The sequence below is a fragment of the Triturus cristatus genome, chromosome 10 (assembly GCF_964204655.1).
Source record: "Triturus cristatus chromosome 10, aTriCri1.1, whole genome shotgun sequence".
NCBI lineage: Eukaryota > Metazoa > Chordata > Amphibia > Caudata > Salamandridae > Triturus > Triturus cristatus.
Genome location: NC_140593.1, coordinates 103,224,296 through 103,242,501, shown reverse-complemented (window position 1 = coordinate 103,242,501; position 18,206 = coordinate 103,224,296). Strand labels below are relative to the sequence as shown.

Genomic DNA, 18,206 nt, shown 5'->3' with positions numbered 1-18,206 from the left:
CTCTTTCTGTTCTTTGGCCAGATTGCTGAACCTCACTTGTCCACACTCTACCATTTGAACACTCTCCGTGGGTGGAAAGAAACACAATCCTGCTTGCCAATTATTGTGATCTGTCGGCAGTCACCCTGTATTCTGCTGGGCACCTCTCTCATCTGTTTGCAGGGCCTTGCATCACGCAGATCCCAGAGGCTTCTCCTCTGCCTCACATTTCCAGTTCACAGGTCCGCTCTTCTTGTAACAGTCCCTGCTGACCTGGGTGTAGCAGGGATCTCTATCTCCCGAGGAGGTCCCCAATATGCGATCAGGGACTGGTATCCACACACTCACTGCTGGCGCTGGGCAGTCCAGCAATCCACCATCTTGCCACTTCTTAAGATGCCTGGGGGTGAAACTCCACCCCCGTGTCTGGCACTGCAGCGGTGTGTCTGTGTTCATGTGTGTCTGCCACCCTCTGTCAATTCACCGCAAGGTTATCACCGCACCGAGGTCCTTATAACAAGATAAGCCGCATTTGGAGACCAAAATAAAGGCCTGGCTCCCAGAGCCCTATCAGAGTGCCACAAACTTGCTCTCCGCGAGGACCCACCCACAGTCTTACTTTTCTTTATCCAGATGTTCAATCCTCTGCCCTCCTTGGACAAGGCATCGCTTTCCTTCCTGTCATTTCAGACACGGAATGTGGCAATGACCATCGGTTTACTGATAATCATTCCCTCCTTTGCGAGTGAGGACATCACTTATGCAGACGCAGATCCTGGTCTTTGATGAACCTTCCGCGTAGGCCACAAGCCTATCCAGGGGTCTCTTACCTCTGACCTGTGTTGACTGAGCACTTAAGCTCAACACCGCCAAGACAGAGGTGCTGGTGTTAGGCTATGGTCAGCTATGTGCTCTTTTATTATGGCCAATCTGGGCGGGTATGCCTCTGCCTCCTTTCCCCAAATGAAGTCTTGCTTTCTCCTTGATATAGACCTTGGATTAAAACACCAAGGACCACATGTATGTACCTTTTATGAGGTCCTATGTTCTAAACCCTATTTGCGATTTTGTAACCTATTGCTGAATAGCAAATAGGGTTTGCGATTCAGTGTTAGGAATGGGCGTGTTTAGGGCGTCCCTTCCTAATACCGAATCGCAGCAGTACGCAAGAATGTTTTGCGACCGAAATACGGTCGCAAAACATACGCATTTTACCACCAACTTCAAGTTGGTGGTATCCCTTCGCCAATCGGAAGGGGTCCCCAAGGAGCCTGTTCTTAAATTTTTTAAAGAAAACCTTTCTTTTTTTTTTTAAACGTGACCTGTTTTCCTTGAAGAAAAACGGGCTGCATTAAAAAAAAAAATATTCCTTTATTTAAAAGCAATCACGGGCATGGTGCTCTGCTGACCCTAGCAGGCCACCATCCCCATGATTTTAACGATCCCTAATCAGTCGCAAAATAGCGATCCACCTCATTAATATTCATGAGGTAGGTTGATTTGCGACCCCATGGAATATCTGAATGAAACTCATGGAGTTCCATGTATTAGGAATAGCGATTACTTCATTATGATTCGCAGAAAATCCCAATGAGGTAATCGCTATTCCTAATATTGATACATTTGGCCCCAAGTCACTGCCATAGGCTCTTCCTTCTGTTAACAAATGCAGCTCGTATTTATTTATTTATTATTTATTAAGGAGTTTTATATAGCGCTGGCCAGACCCGAAGGTATCGGAGCGCTTTACAACAAACATCACGCGAGAATCAAACAATATAGCAGTAATATACATATTGGCTCAAGGCGCTTTGGAAGTCTCAGCGTGCTGTACATCATTAATGCACGGAAGTCATATAGTGTCCTAGTTGTGTGCACGTTGACTTGAGCTGAGCCTCCTTCGGGGAGGGGAGATAGAGGCAGGGGTCAGGGAGGAGGTAGAAGTCCTAATGTCACAGTAGCAGTGTGCTGCAATGTGCTGGCTTGTGCGTTTCGACGGCCGCTATCGGTTCGAGAGAGAACGATTGAGAAAGAGGTCTTTGAGCTGTCTCTTGAATTCTACAAAGGAGGGGGTAGTGCTGATATGGACTGGAATGGAGTTCCAGATTTTGGGTGCATTTCCAGCGAAGGACCAGGCTGCGGTATTTGTGTGTTTTCAGAGGGATGAGGTGTAGAGTGTTGGAGCTCCTGAGGTTCATTGTCTGACGGGCCTTCTTGAGTTTGGAAGCCAGGTAGTCTGGTTTCCCTGTATGCAGGGCTTTGTGCGTGAGGGAGGCAGTTCTGAAGCTGGGACGCATTTTGACTGGGAGTCATTTTAGTTCGCTGAGTGCGGGTGAGATGTATTCATATTTCTTAACTCCGGTGACCATTCTGGCTGCTGCGTTGAGAGTTGTTCTGAGGGGAGCTAAGTGGGATTTTGCTGTACCTGCGAGGACTGCATTCTCATAGTTGAGACTAGACAGCACCAGTGATTGAGTAGCTTGTTTTAGGTTCTTGAGCGAGATGAAGGGTTTTATTTTGTTGAGTAGCTTCAAGTTGAGGAAGGCGCTCTTTGTGGAGTTCTTGATGTGTTTGGCCATGTCAAGTTTTGGGTCAATGGAGATTTTCAGTGATTTTACAGAGTTAGCCAGGTTGAGAGTGTCGTTGAGAGCATCAATAGCTTTTAGCCATTCTACGATTTGGGGGTTCTCTTCTTTGTTGGAAATGAGGAGGATTTCTGTTTTGTCTTGGTTGAGTTTTAGATGATTTATTGATAGCCAGTGTTGAACTTCTCTTAGAGTGACGATGAGTCTCTGAATGTCATCAACGGAGGTGGTTTCAAGATAGATCTGGGTGTCGTCTGCATATAGGTGGAAGGGGATGCTGGCTTTTTTGAGTATGGTGGTGAGGGGTTCCATGTAGATGTTGAAAAGTTGCGGTGAAAGCACTGACCCTTGGGGGACACCCCTGCTGGTGGTGTAGGTCGGACAAGACGTTTTTGATTTTTATTCTTTGGGTGCGGTTGTGGAGGAAGAAGGAGAATCAATGTAAGACCACCTCATCTACACTTACCCTTTCTTGAAGAACCTTAATAAGTAGATTATGGTCAACCGCGTCGAAGGCTGCCGATAAGTCCAGGAGAATGAGTAGGCAGCATTGGTCCGTATCGAGTGACTTGTGGATATGGTCTATGACTTAAGGATCGCGGTCTCAGTGCTGCAGCCTTTTCTGAAGCCCGATTGGTGGGGGTCTAGAAGGTTGATGCTGTCCATGTGTTGAGTCAGTTGTAAGAGGACACATCTTTCTAGGATTTTGGATAGGAGAGGGAGATTCGAGACGGGTCTGAAGTTGTTCAGATCATTGGTGTCCAGGCCTGTTTTTTTCAGTAAGGGCGTTCCTTGGCCGACTTTGAGGCAGTCTGGTATGACTCCGGTTCTTAGGGAGCTGTTTATGATCTTTCTCTAGAGCGGGGCTATGCAGAGTTTAAGCTTTTTGGCCAGTTGGGCAGGTATAGGATCTAGGACGTGAGATGAAGGTTTGGAGGTGGAGATCAGTTTGACTATCTCTGCTTCCGGGATGTGGTTGAAGGATTTCCATGGTTTTGGGAGGTGCTTGGGTGTGATGTCTTCTGTCCCTGGTGATGGGCTCTTATGGGGGAGACTGTGGTTGTTGTCCAGTTAAAGCTCAATCTTGGTGTTTTTGTCATTGAAGAAGTTGGCAAAGTTGTCACGCCGATCTTTGGAGGCCCAACCTGAGGATGTAGGGGGCTTGGAAGTTTGTTGCCTAATGAGGTTGAAGAGTTCTTTGGGCCTGTATTTTGGTTGTCTGGAGCGTTGCAGAAAAATGAGGATTTATCGTTCTTGATGTGTTTTTTGTACTTCCTGCGAACTGATTTGAGTTGATCGTGGAGGATTGTGGAAGGGTTGTTCCCCCAGAATCTTTCTGTAGCTCTTAGTTGTCTTCTTTCGGAGGTAATGTCTGTGTTGAACCAGGATCTAGATGGAATGTTCCTGACTCTTTTTAGTTTCAAGGGGGCTAATTGGTCCAGAATGGAAGTCATAGTTTTGTAGTGGGAGGTGAGTTCTGTTGTGGAGAGATCATCTGTGGGGATGGGAAGGAGAAAGCTTACCCTTTCCTCTAGGTCAGCCAAGGGAATCTGAGTTAGATTTCTCGCCCATTTGGGGGGGTCTTGCGTTGGGGGTTGGTATAGGATCGTTTGGTTGATGTGGAATAAGATGATGTGGGGGTCGAACCAGTCAACGGGCAGGATGTGGTCGATTGTGACTGTGTCTCGTTGGGCAATAATGGCATCTAGGATTGCTCCTCTGTTGTGGGTTTCCTCTGAGCAGTGTTGGGTAAGGTTGTTGGTGTGTAGAAGGTCATTCAGGGTTTGGATTACCGAGTTGTTTTCTTCATTCCAGTGTAGGTTGAGGTCGCTTAGAATTAGATTCTTTGAGTCTCGGAGTGAGCAGTGAGCAATCAAGTCAGACAAGTGTTCCCCGAATAAGGTGGTGTTGCCTGGCGGATTGTAGAGGAGATGGCAGAGTAGTGTTTTGTTGTCACTTGTTTTAATGTTGGCGGTTAGGCATTGAAAGGTGTTGTAGTTGAAGGTTTCTGTTTAGGAGACGTTGTTCTTGTGTGATTGCCATACCCCCTCCTCGTTGGTCTTTTCTGTCTTTGTTGCCTGGGGGCACGAGCATATCCATGATTGGGGAAGAGAAATCATTTAGCCATGTCTCGGTGATGAATGTGATGTCTATGTCATGGGTAAGGATGGATTCTGCCAGCTCTGTTGCATGTTTGGTGGTTGATCTGCAGTTTATGAGCATGGACTTGATGGAGGTCCCCTCTTTTTTGAGTTTCTTCATTAGGGGGGCCCTGGGGATGTTAGTGAGGAAGGCAGGGGGTCTTAGGGATCTCGGAGGGGAGTAGTCTCTTCTAAATCCAGTGATCACCTGGATCTTGGAGTTTGGGGTGATAGTAGAGGGAGTGTCATATGAGGAGGCAAGATCCAATACTTCGCTCGTAGACATTGCAGCTCTTGTTCTTTTGGGTCTCTGTGTCTGGTTCAAGAGGTGGTGAGATCCAACTGGTGCACAGCGCCTTGGAAGGCCTTTGGTGTGTGGGGCTAAAAAAAATGGGAGTCCGGTGAGGGCGTTGGCTGGGATTTTGGAGCGTGGCGAGGTTCAGTAAGATTTCGTTAAGGCCCAGGATTACAGTTTCTAGCTGACTTTCCAGCAGTGCGAGACGGTGTGCCGTCTCCTCAGAGGTGGGGGTGTTCTGGGCGGGGTCGTCCAGAGAAGGAGAGAGTTTGTCGTTGCTATGTTGCCTTTTGTTTTTCGTGTGGTCAGTATTGACTCTGTGAGGGGCCGTGGGCAAAGGGTGTGGCGGTTCATGTTGTGATTTCAGCATCCTTTTGCGTGCGGGAAGAGAGAGGTAGTTAGGAGTCGTTGACTGTGGGTTGGGGTCGTTCGTTGTTTGTTGAAGGTGGTGATATGAGGGGGGGTGTGGGTGACGGTCAGCAAGGGGTTGAAGAGCCTTGTTCAGGGTGTACCTCCGGTTTGTATTGGGGAGGGGGAATGTATTGTGCTTGTTTTGTGCGGGGAGGACGTAGGTGCTGTTGGTGTCTAGGGGGGAAAGGTTGGCGGTGTTGGCATAGGGCGTGGGGTTGGTTTGTGGGCTCTCCTGGTGGGTCAGGCTGTCTGGGGATAGAGAGTAGGTTGGGCGGTGGGGGTGTGTGTGTGTGGGAGGGGGCGTTTCGTAACGAGGGGAAGAGGGAGTCAAATGCATCTAGGTTGTCATTGTTCACTTGAATCAGGACTGTGCCGTTAGAGTAGATGGTCGCAGAGGTGTTACCGCTCCGCATAGAGTGGTTAGGGATTGAGATTGTCAGTTTGCAGTTGGATAGGAGGAGCTGTGATCTGAGAATGGTGTTCCAATTTTCGGGCTCTGTCCGTATGGAAAATGAGATCCATTTTCATCTGTCTTTTGGAGGAGCAGTGATATATGTCCGCAAATAGTGTTTCTGGGTGTTGTCTAATCAGTCTGTGTTTGAAGTTTCTTTTCGTTTTTGGTGAGAGGTTGGGGGGGGAAACTGATAGAGAAGGAGTTCGGGCCATGTGGTTTTAGGTAATTCGGTGTAGAGGGGTTGATGGAGGTTGGCTGGTAGATGGCATTTTGTCTTAGTCAGACGGGAGGATAGCTCCCTTTGGGATAGGTTAGTTACGTTTCCGTGGAGGGAGTCAGGGGCTTTATCAGGTGGCGTAGGTTAAATATGGCCGTGAGCCGCCATCTTGGGCACAGGCATTGCGTGGTGTGGGGGGGATGAAGTGTGGTGGGCCTTCCGTTTTTTGGGGTCCAATCGTCTGTGATTAGCTGTTGACATGCTCAGAGGGATGATGAGGGCAGTGGAGGTAGTGAATGGGGTTGAAGGCATTGATCGGCTTGATGAGTGGTTAGTGTGGGTTGGAATCCGCCATTTTGAGTTCGGTCAGCGGGGTCAAATAACCTGTTTCTCCTGATCCTGGGTCTGCGCTTCTTGTAAAAGTAATTCAGGTGCCAATGTGTGGGTGAGTAGCCCCTGTCTTAGTTCTTTTTCGAGAATTCACCGGAGCTGAGTTCTTGTTATCGATGGGAGTGGGAAAGGGCAGTTTCTGCCACGAGGGGTAGACTCTTTGCAGCTTATCAAACAACTATTTGCAGCTCATCCAGTAGCTCCTCTCCTTTTGTCCTCTACTTCTTTATTTGGGTTTATATATTAGATAAGGTGCCTTGCACTTCTCACACATGAAGTTCACCAGAGCAAGTCTCCTTGCCTGTCATGTTATTAAAGGTAGGTGTGGGCCTTGCATCTTGACAGAGAGAGTCAGCGCCTTCCCCTGATGGAAGAAGGGCTAGCCCTCTTGGATTGGGGGCTTCTGGTAGTGTTTGCAGTAAGTCAAAGAGGAAGTGCAGTAAAAGGAGATGGTGACAGTGTGAAAGTGTTGTCAGGATTGAGTGCTGGGGCGGTGGCTAGAGATGACTCAAGGTGGCTGTGTGCAGCAGAGCTCTGTGACTACAATAGCCCATTCATAATCATTAAATGCATTACCGACAGAGTCAAGGCACAAATACAGCAGCTCCTCGCATTGCCAAAATGTATGCATTTGAAAGGCAAAACCTTGATGTTTCCTTGTTGCATTTTAGGGCCCTTCCTGTCGCAGGCCCAGTCACACAAGTGGAGCACTTAGAATCAAACACAATCCAGTTCATTTCTTGCTGTCCAGTTCTGAAGCCTAGTTCACCTGAACCTTCATCTGAAAGAGCAAGGAGGCATTACTCCTTGAGGAGTGGCACTAGATTTGAGTCCTCCTGCAAACACTTTTTCCCACTTTGCCTATGAAGTCACTATCTAGGATGTGCTATGATTCAAGGAATTTTGTGCTGAATTCAATGAGCCTTCTTCGATATCCAGCAGATCAGATAATTGATGATATCTGAACCTTTTCAGTAGAAAACACTTGTAAGGCCTGTCAGCACGTGTGATTAGGGTTGCTTCTAACAGCAGACCTCTTGTAAATAGATCCACCACCTGATTAAGCTCTCATGTCACCAGGGACTGTTGTGCACTTGAGTGTATTAAGAGCAACATTATCTTCTTGGAAGAATCACTGAAAGGACACCATAGGAAGGAAGGCATGTGGCATCACATCCACAAAGATGAAGGTGACAAGCTCCACAGCGTTTTTAGGTAGATTCGATCCTTTCTTGTGGGAAACCGGGTAGAGATGTTCTGGGGATTTGACTAAAGAAAAGTGTTCAGTGAGGTCACATGGCATGTTATTGCCATTACCAGTGGCCCATTAAAGATCATGGATCTGTTGTTCTGTGGTTATCCTAAAGTAATGTCCGTTTCACATGTGCTATGGTTAAAACATACACGTCTAACACTGGACATCGAATAGAAACTGTTAAGCCTGCATTCCTTGTATAAATACTGTTTTCATCCACCTACAAATGTAGGTCGAGGCTGACACCTTTAAGGTAGGAAGCTTAGAGAGGAATCTCTAGGTTTTGGTTTAGATTATCAGAGTAGTGTCACTGCTAATACCAGCAGATTTATCTGCCCTGCTGTCAGCAGTCTCCATAGCAACAGCATCACCAAACAAAACCTCAATACCGGGTCTGGTGGCTCATTGGACTAAAGCAGCCACTGCAGGGGCCTGTGTTCGACCTCATGGTCACAGGTTCAAATCCCGGTGGGTCCACTCAGCAATTCATCCATTTGAGGTCGATAAAATGAGAACCATTGAGTTGGGTAACAACATGTTATTCAGCGCCAGGACACCTTCGGGTAATCGTGCGCTTTACAAATACACCTGTTATGTTACCATAGAAGAAGAGGAGGTCCACACCACTTACGTCAGCAGGGACATCTCCTGAGACTTCTAAGTAGTTACTCCTCCATGCCACCTTCACTATTCCCCACTTCAGTAAGAGAGAACACCGTCAACAATCACTAATAGTGGCAAAATGAATGAATATCATGTAACATTTGAAGCACAGAGCTTTGACTTGGGGTAGTCCAAATCGTGGAGATGGAATTGTTTGGTTTTATTAGAGGGTGTCTCTATTAGCTGTCCTTAGAATCAGTAGGCTGAGCTTCTCGCTTGAGAACATTAATCCTACCATTTGGACACATTGGCAAGTTAAGTCAGTCTAGTGTGGGATGGCTGTGACATTCCAAGCAGAGCCACCCAAACAGGTGTATTTACATTTGAATACTCTTGTTCAAGTCAGTCCCAGGTAAGATTTCATGTGTTTAGCTAGCAAAATTAAAGTAATAATTGCATTTACATTTAAGAATATGATTTAGAAGCATGGGTCAACAAATCAATTTCAGATCTGTAATTTTTAAGGAATCTGCACCTTCCTGTAGATAATAGTGTTGGTAGGTACAATTACAACTAAAGTATTTTAGACATAAGTGTGTCACAGACACTGACAGAGAGCCCAGCACAAAGGCAGACATGGCACAGAGCATTGTTTTAATTGCAGCCATGCATTTTCCCTGAAAACCTATTTAAGGAACAACCTGATTTAAGAAACCAAGGCCATTCCTAAGTAAACTTAAGATATTGTACTACAGAGGCGGCTGATTGGTATATCTGATCCATGACCGAAGGGCCATTTGGATCGCCTTGCTACTATTTACAGCCCTCTACAAATGGTCTCTCCCTTGGCACCCAACAGGAATGCAAAGCAGAATGAAACTATACATATTTTAGAGCCAGTGAAAAGGAGCATTTCAAAAAAGACTTCTGTTGTAGCTGGCTGGCGACAGGGTGCTGGTCGGCTTTATCACCGGAAGCACTGGGGCTTGATGTTGTTTTTGTGGGGGATGACTTGAAGCACTGTCAAAACCAAAGAGCTGAGAAGGGCCAAGCCACTTTCTACAAGCCACCTTCTTTGTATGCACCTGCACTCCATGGCTATTTTACCTGGGCTGTTTGTCCAGCCACAAAGTTACTGTTGACCCAGGTAGGAACATTTTGCATTTTTAATCCTACCTTCTGTCCAGAGAGGAAATATTCAGGCAGAAGGCTTATTCCCAGATATGGGTTCTTATTCCATTTTTCAAAAGAAACCTTCTCACAACAAAGATAGTCTGGGTGGAGTTGAGTTTAAATACTCCCCCCTCCTTGAAACAGTGCCTTCATGATGTGGATCAGAGTCAATAGAACGGCTTGCGATTACTAATTTATATGCAAGTATTGATAAATATACTGAAAATCTAATGTTTGGCTATTGTACAGTGCATGGCAAATGTAGTAATTCCAAGACGCTGCCTTTGATAATTTAATACTATTATACAATCTAATTTTCATTTTGTTAATTAATTGTGGATCTTATATTCAAATCCAGAGACCACTCGGACATCAGAAAGCTGTGTGCCCTCCTAAATGTTCAAGCAAGCAAACAACAGGTAAGAACTGCTGTAAAATACCATGTTTCTTCTGAATGTTGTATTTAATCACACCAATCAAAAAACTGCTTAAAGTTTTAAATATTTGTAGGTTTGCACATCACCTCTTGTAGAGTGCATAAATAATAAGTTTGAATATACATTGCATTACTTTTCCCCCTGATATTTGCAGCCACAAGGACCCTTCGGTAAAAAACATAAAGGTGAGAAGACAAACACACTAGGTACTCGTCCTGTAGTGGAAAGTTGGTCTTCTAAGCCCTCCTTGACTCTCTGGAGTATCTTGTTCAAGCAGTCAAGCCTTACCTAAAATGAGCTTGTGTGGTGAATTAGACTAGATACAGTACACTGCTGTCAAACAAGTTGTAGTAAAGATAAAGGGACTGAATCACAAACCGCACTTTGTTGTAAGTTTTATAGTGCTACAGTAGTACTACTACAAAACTTATTATAAAGTGCTATTCAGAAATTCTACTTTTATAGTAACTTTTGAGTAAGTTTACTACTTTTTGGTATTCACAAACTGCACTTTTGTACTAAAATACACTTTTGAGTAAGTTTACTACTTTTTGGTATTCACAAACTGCACTTGTGTAGTAACTTGCACTCGTGTAGTAACGTTTGTAGTGAAAGCATCGATTTGGTCGAAGGCCGCACAGTAAAAAACAGCTGACCCATTTCAGACACACAGGCCTTGTATTGCTATTACAGGTGGAAAGGGCTTATGCAATTCTGGCAGGTGATCAAAGCAGTGCGTTAGTGTTATCTCTGAAAGCTCTGTGGTTTGCATTCTTTTCTTGTTGCATAAGGCTAGCAATCTTTGGTCCACACCTTTGTATAAAAAGGGTTGAACTATAAACATTTGTTATGCTCAGCTTCCCTTTGGATTGGTGGAATGGCTTCCTCCCACTGAGATTGTCTCTGCTTGAATGTTTAGGCATATCAGCAGCACCAGGCATGCAGCGGTCATTCCCCTGAAATTATACAATCAAATCAAAGTCTTACTTGTGATATCACAAAACTTACATCACCAGAAGAACTGTAATGAGCAAGGGACTGGTTATATATAAAATAGTTAGTTGAAAACGTTGGGCATTATACCACTTTTCCCACAACACCTGAGCTCATCTATTCAGAGTCAAATGTGACACAACATCTGTTCGTGTGAGCTTGTTGCTTGCCTCCACAGACCGAATGAGGGAGCCCGAAAGCAAGAACAATGTGTTACTTTTATTTCCTAGCCATTGCCTCTCAAATGCCTACCGCCTCCATCTCTCAATCCCTCCTTCCTCCCATATTTGCTTCAGGTTTGCTTCCTTCATTTACTCTCTTTTCCGCGCTCCAGCTATCCCATGCTTCTCCTACTGGTTCTGTCATCTATCATACCTTGTTGTTTTTGCACTTGTTTTCATTCTTTTTAATCACAATTTTCTTTTCCTTTTCCTATTCTCGTTTACCTCGTTTTTGTTGTGCCTCCAGTTCTTCAATGTCCTACCTTATTCTACCATGGCTCAGTGGAAATTTAAGCCAATCATGAGACATTAACCACCGGCCAGTGCCAGGTCAGAATTCCATCTTTCCAAGGTTGGATACATGAGTACCAGTAAAAGTGGATTTTGGGATGCATGTTATTTGTGATAGATATCTCTAACCTCAGATTCCTCACCTTGTGAATATTCCCAAGGTGTCAGACTGGATACAGAAACTTAAAAGGAGGACTCGCCGCCTGGTGGTGTCATATGGTTCCACACCAATGTTGTTCCTCTCCAGAAGTGACTAGTGGAGCCGCATATAAGCACCATCCATGTATTCTGACGTCAGTTTCTTTCTTTACGTGCCATGAGCTACTCCTTGGTCCTTTTAGACCCTTTGAAATTTGTCAGAGTTCAATGGAAAATGGAATAACCTAAAACAACAGAGTTCAAGCAGGGTAGGGACTGTTGCAAACAGATGTCTGTGATGCACCCTCACAAAGTATACGTTTGGTGCATGGGATCGTAGCATGATACCAGAATCTGTGATGACTGCATTCAGATGAGTCCGATGGCCATGCGGGACTGCAGAAGTTGAATGTCATCAAACAGCGGAAGACTCCATGCCATGATGAAGTTTAAAGGAAGATAACGTTCCAGCTTCTAAAGACATTCCCACAGCAGATCATTGTTGCAGATGAAGTCTTTGGGTAAGTTAAAAAAGAACATAAGAAATTAAATTGGGACTCCGCACCTTAATAACACTCTTGAACTGCAACGGCGTCAATGTGCCTGCTGATCCCATTTGGAGTCAATTCAAAGTCTAGTCCCGATGCACCCAGACTTTCCAGATCCCTGTGTGACATCGCAGTAAGTGGGGGACATCAGTTCTGGTGCAACCCGCTATGCCAGTTCCCTTAGCATCGATGTTGGAGCCCAAGCCAGAGGAGGAGTTACAGGCCATTGTGCTTCCCGACCTCAACCAAGACTGCACTTGGTTCTGACCAGAGCGCAGTCAGCAGGCAATCTCTGATTCTGATACATTGCTCTTAAAACGAGGTAGGGTCCAGACTTTGCACAGTCTTTTCAGCACTGATTCAGACAATGACAATTTTGATGAGGAGGATGCTTTGGTCCTCTAATATAGTGAAGAAAATTAGTATGAAGAACTCTTGTATGCCTGTGGCCTAGATACTTCTCCAGATACCGGACTTGTTTGATCACCTGGTCCTGCCACTGAGGAAAGTGCTTCTTTGTGCCATCATTATGCTAAGGATGGCAGAAGCACTGCAATCCCCTTTCCTCAAAGGTGCGTGGTGACAGGTCGGAATTCTCTGCACTTGAATAGTGTAGTTAAGATGAGATCCTGGAAGAAGAGCAGCGTATGTCCTCTAAACTGCACTGGTGTGCTTTCCTCGCTTCTCGAATGACAGTCTCTTTGATCTGAAAATCATGCACGCACACCAGGATGTCCGGTGGAGCAGTTTTATTGACTCTGGGCAAACCCACTCGGTGCTCTCTGGGCTTACAACTTCCCACTGTGGATGTGTAGACCAATGTTTTAACAGAGCGGCTTCAGTCTGGCCAACCACCTACAGAACCTCTATTTCAATCTAATGAAGCCCTTATGGATACCATCTGGGATGCTTTGGTGAAACCCTTTTCAGGGCTACCGGTTAATAGGCACCATCACCTAGCACCAGGTGATGCTACTCTTTATACACAATGTTTTACACCACAAGAGTTTGGTGTTGCAGGCACCTGATCATGAGTCTAAAAGAATGGGATAGAAGCTTTTGGCAAACATATCTTTTCTTCCAGAAGCTTTGCTCTGCATTCAGTGATTGCCAGCTCTCTTACAGGTCGCTACTCCTGTGCCCTATTGGACACAGTGGCTCAGGAATTGCCTGCTGTTTTAAATGTCCTCAGTGCATTCATGACCCAAGCTATTCAGGATGGCCGCAACACAGCAAAGTTTGTAATATGATCTGGTTTGGACACAACGGATGGGTATGAGTGGGGCACTTTGGTTCCACACCTGGGTGAGGTCTGCAGGCTTCTCCGGGGAGGTCCGGGCATCTTCGATGGACCTGCCGTTCGATGACTCTTGCCTTTTTGGCGACAAACAGACTCAGTACTGGAAAGGTTTTAAGAAAGGAGGGCAATCAGGCATTCCTGGGTCTTGGTGTTACTGCCAGACTATTTCAACACTTTCACTCCTTTTGTGGCAATGGCAGGGTGTTTCACTTTTTTAGTGTACGACCCTTCCACGAGCCCAGCAGGTCTTTCAGCACTTTGATGGCCAAAACTGCTGCCCCCAAAGACAAAACCCAAGACAGCAAGGCAACGTGCAGCTCAGTCCCATTTCCCTTAAAGCGCACAGCCACCCTGTTGGAGGCAGGATCCAATATTTCCTCGAGGGCTGGCACAGCTTTAAATTAGCAAACACAAGGAGATGATGGATGGAGTGCTGAAACTTTTCAAGCATCCTGGAACAATTTTGCCGTGACTGGGGGTGAGTGTTAGGAAAGTTTCAGCACTCCGTCCATCATCTCCTTGTGTTTGCTTTGTTCGTCCTAAGTTGGCAGGGTATGCCCAGACGTGGGTCCCTTGCTCACTTTGCCACTGGATTCAAGCTAGCCTGGCTGAAGAGGGCTGTTAGCCCAAAACCAGTCCCAGGATGCTTGTTTCCAGTCCAGGGAAGACATGGCTTGGCAGTTCGGGCTGGACTGTTCCCATGAGGCACAGGGTCAAGACTGATTTGCATATAGCTGTATCTGAACTGGAGTGGCAAATTGAGCTAAAGAATGATGATGGTTTAACCCAGATCTGTGACTGGGGGTGAGAGTTTGAAAAGTTTCAGCACTCCGTCCATCATCTCCTCGAGTTTGCTTTTTACAGCTTTAATTTAGACAAGTGGGTCCTCCAAATTGTACATCGAGATATGCCTTTCCATTTCTCTCCAGCTCACTGCACATTCCACCATATGAGAGGCTGGCAAAGGACCACCTATCCGTTTTACAGCAGGAACTGCAGGCTCTTTTGACCAAAGGGGTCATATAGTGGGCTCCCGCCTTGGAAGTGGGGGTTGGGTGTTACTCCCACTACTTCCATGTGCCAAAGAGGGACAAAGGCCTTTGTGCTATTTTAGTTCTTCACCCTCTCAACATCATTTTGTGGAAGGATAAATTCAAGACGTTCACACTAGTTTGGGTCTTGTCTTCCCTAGACCCCGAAGACTGGATGGTTGTGCTGGACCTGCAGGACGCTTATTTAAAAATGCCTGCCCTGCATGCTCACAGGTGCTTCCTGTAATTAAGCCTGAACGGAGTTCGCGGAGTTCCACCAGAGACCAAAAATCTCTGTCGCTACGCGGAGTTCCGCAAGCGGCACAGTACGCTTGGTCATGCCTGTTCGTGTTGATATTCAGCGCCGGGTGTTTTGTCCTGAACTGGAAAATCAAAGCGAATGGCACTATATGCAGCGCAAGAGGGCTCTTCTTTTCTGCCGCTCAAGTAGATTTTTTGCTATGCAACAACTTTCTCAACACGAGCGGAAGGTTTCTCAACGCGAGCGGTTGCAACCACCCGCTGAAAGTGAAATTCCAAGAAAGTTATTTTTGGATGGATGTGCATATATTACATGTTTATGGAACCAGTCTGTTTATTTATCGATCTATATCTCGTACACAGCTATGTGCCTACAATGCAGGGGCCGGCAGAAATGGTCAGTAATGGTTGCAAACACAGCTGTATGCCTACAATCCAAGGGTCGGCAGCGTTGAGAGATCATTCTGTAAACCAAAAGAAAATTAAATAACAAAAAGAAACAATTCAAAGACCTTTACCACCCCCCTCCCATCCCTCCCTCATCTCCTCCGCATCAGCCCTGTATTGATCCCGGCAAGTTACTCGGATTAATATGTCCCGTGCGAGTGTAAGGGTTACGAGTAGGTGTGTGGCAAGGGTGGACTGTAGTGCCTTTCCCTCAGGGAGAAAAGAGGCTCAGGATTCGTAAGTATTGTGGGCAGGTGACTTCCCGAAATTCAGTAGATAGTATCTGAATAAACGGAGTCCTAATATCCACGTAGTTCTCGTCTTTATGGTCTACCACCATGGACATTCGTTCCATGGCTAGAATTAGACACAATCTCTGTAACCATGCCAACTGATCCGGGCCATCTGGTGTGCCCCATTTAGCCAAAATAACTTGTCGTGCAGGGACATGTCAGAGAGTTTGGTAGGCCCAAGAGGGTATAAGGTGGGAAACGAGAGATTGACGTCTCAAATGCTTTATCTATGTCATCAAGGACTGTCTCCCAAAAGTGTTCTAATTTGGGGCCATCCTATAGTAAGTGAACCAGGGAACGTGTCTGACCACACCCCGTGAGCACCTCTCGGATCGACTCTTATCCCAGGAGTGAATGTGCACCGGGGTAAGATACCAGTAAGATAGCACTTTGTATGCTGACTCTGCACCTTTGTGTTACGTGCTATGTGCCGAGCTCTGTAGTGAATGTCCTCCCATTCTCTGTCGGACATAGCGCGCCCTAACTCTTCTTCCCTTTGTTTCTGCCTTTGCTCCTTTCACTCTTCTCCACCCTTGTCAACCACACATAAATTTCCGATATAAGGTGTTTATGGTCTTGCTTTTGCACCAGCCATTTCTCAAACCCAGTTAGCTTTCTCAAGGCTGCCTCCTGGTATGTTGGCCCCGTGACCCAATGGCAAAGCTGCAAATATTGAAAGTCATCTGTTTGAGGGAGATCGTAATCCTGTCTTAATTGATCAAATGGGATCAAGCCCTCTGGGTCAAACAGAGACCCTATGCGTTCACAACCTTGTTCCCGTCACCTGTCAAATATTGTTGAGTTAGGTCCTGGAGGGAAATCAGGATTCCCGGTAATTGGAGTCATCAGGGACGGAAATGATGTCCAGTTCTTAGTATTTGCCACTTTGTCCCATACTCTCATTGTAGGTTTCGTTACTGGGGAGGAATATAATCCCCACGCCCTGTGTCTACGTGGCAGCCAGATCACTTTCCAGATGTTGACTCCCGCAACGGTTTGGCCCATAAAGGACCAGCATTTTTCTGATTATGGCCGGTTCCATTCTACAATATAGAGTAAATGCACCACCTGTTGATACCGGTGAAGTAAAGGCAGGCCCACTCCCCCATCCTGTGTCGACCTAGCAAGATGTGCAAGTGCTATGCGTGTTTTTTCCCCATCCCATACAAAGCTGTTAATGGCTAATTGTAAAGAGCGCATTGCTTTTGGAGGTGGAGTTAGAGGTAATGTCTGGAAGATGTATAGAATGTGTGGTAAGACCATCATTTTAACTGCCGCAATGCTACCGAACCACGCCAGTCCCAGGCGGCACCAGCTGCTCAAGGCCTGTACCGTCTGGTCCACGAGAGCATTGTCATTTAGGGCTACCATCTTAGACACAGTGGGGGCCAGGGCAATTCCCAGGTAAGGAATAGCCTGCTCAACCCATGCCAATGGGAATGTTCTTTTCAGCATGTCTTTCTGGGGAGGGGCGATCGAAAGGTTTAAAATCTGTGATTTATTTAGATTTACTTTAAATCCTGAAACCCTTGAAAAACGTTCTAACGTTGCCAGGAGAGCCGGGAGAGATGTTTGCGGCTGCATAATAGAGGGGATCACATTGTCCGCATATAAACTGATAGTATGGATCTTTGCTCCAAACTTGACGCCTTTATTCTGTGGGTCGTCTCGAATGCTTTGTGCGAATGGCTCTAGATACAGTGCAAAGAGGAGCGGTGAAAGTGGGCAGCCCTGACAGGTGCCTCTTGCCATGGGGAATCTATTTGAGGACACTCCATTGATGCGTAAAAAGGCTCATGGACCCTTGTATATGCAGCTAACCCACTTAATAAAGCCCTCTCTGAACCCAAAATGCCGTAGCGTGTCAAAAAGGTAGGACCATCGGACTCGATCAAATGCTTTTTCAGCATCGATAGAGAGGAATAACGCCTCTTTTTGCAATCGGTGTATGACATCCATGAGGTGAAGCAGCCATTTTGTGCTGTCTCCTCCTTGTCGGTGGGATGAGTCCGGACTGATTTGGGTCAATCAGCCCCATCATCAGTGGATTTTGACGGGCCGCTAGTATTCCTGCAAGTATCTTGGCGTCAATATTTAATAAGGAAATAGGGCAATACGAACCACAATCTGTGGCATCCTTTGTTGGTTTATGGATGACTGATATTGAGGCCTCTAGCATGGAATCAGTTAACGAGCCTGTGTCTAAAAAGGAATTAAATAAACGGGTCCTTAGAGGCGCAGTCTCTGAGCAAAATATTTCATAGAATTGTGCTGTAAACCCATCAGGGCCTTGTGATTTATGCAGTTGAAGGCGTGCTATAGCTGTGAATTCCTGATCTAATTGTTCTGCAAGAGTCCCTGGGAGTTTGGTCACTGGTATATCTTGAAGGTATCTCTCAGGTGGGGTCTGATCTGCGCTAGGTTCAGAGTACAGTGTTTGTTAGAAATTCTGGAACACTCTCGCTATGTCCTGGTCAGCACTCGCTGCGCTACTGGTGGCATCTTTTATTGTGCTTATTGACATCGCCAATGTCTTTGCCCTAAGTCTCTGTGCTAGCATCTTCCCACATTCATCACTGCTTAGGAAGAATTTATGACGTAATCTTAGGAGAGCACACTCCAATCTGTCTAAATCGAGACATCTCAGGAGCGATCTTTTATTTTCGAGTGCCCTCCACACTCTGGGAGCTCCCGTCCGTTTATGTATTGTTTCCAGTTCAACAACTTCTTGCTCTATGCTCTG

General features: G+C 46.0%; 1 protein-coding gene across 2 annotated transcripts in view; it reads left to right on the top strand.

Moving 5' to 3' along the window:
- NEK10 (NIMA related kinase 10) overlaps window positions 1-18,206 on the top strand; it is a 1,348,206-nt gene that overhangs the window by 89,828 nt on the left and 1,240,172 nt on the right. For both annotated transcript variants that reach the window (XM_085630543.1, XM_085630544.1), the window contains exon 3: window positions 9,862-9,922. In XM_085630543.1, the coding sequence (XP_085486669.1) occupies window positions 9,862-9,922 (61 nt within the window). The remainder of the gene's footprint in view (window positions 1-9,861; window positions 9,923-18,206) is intronic.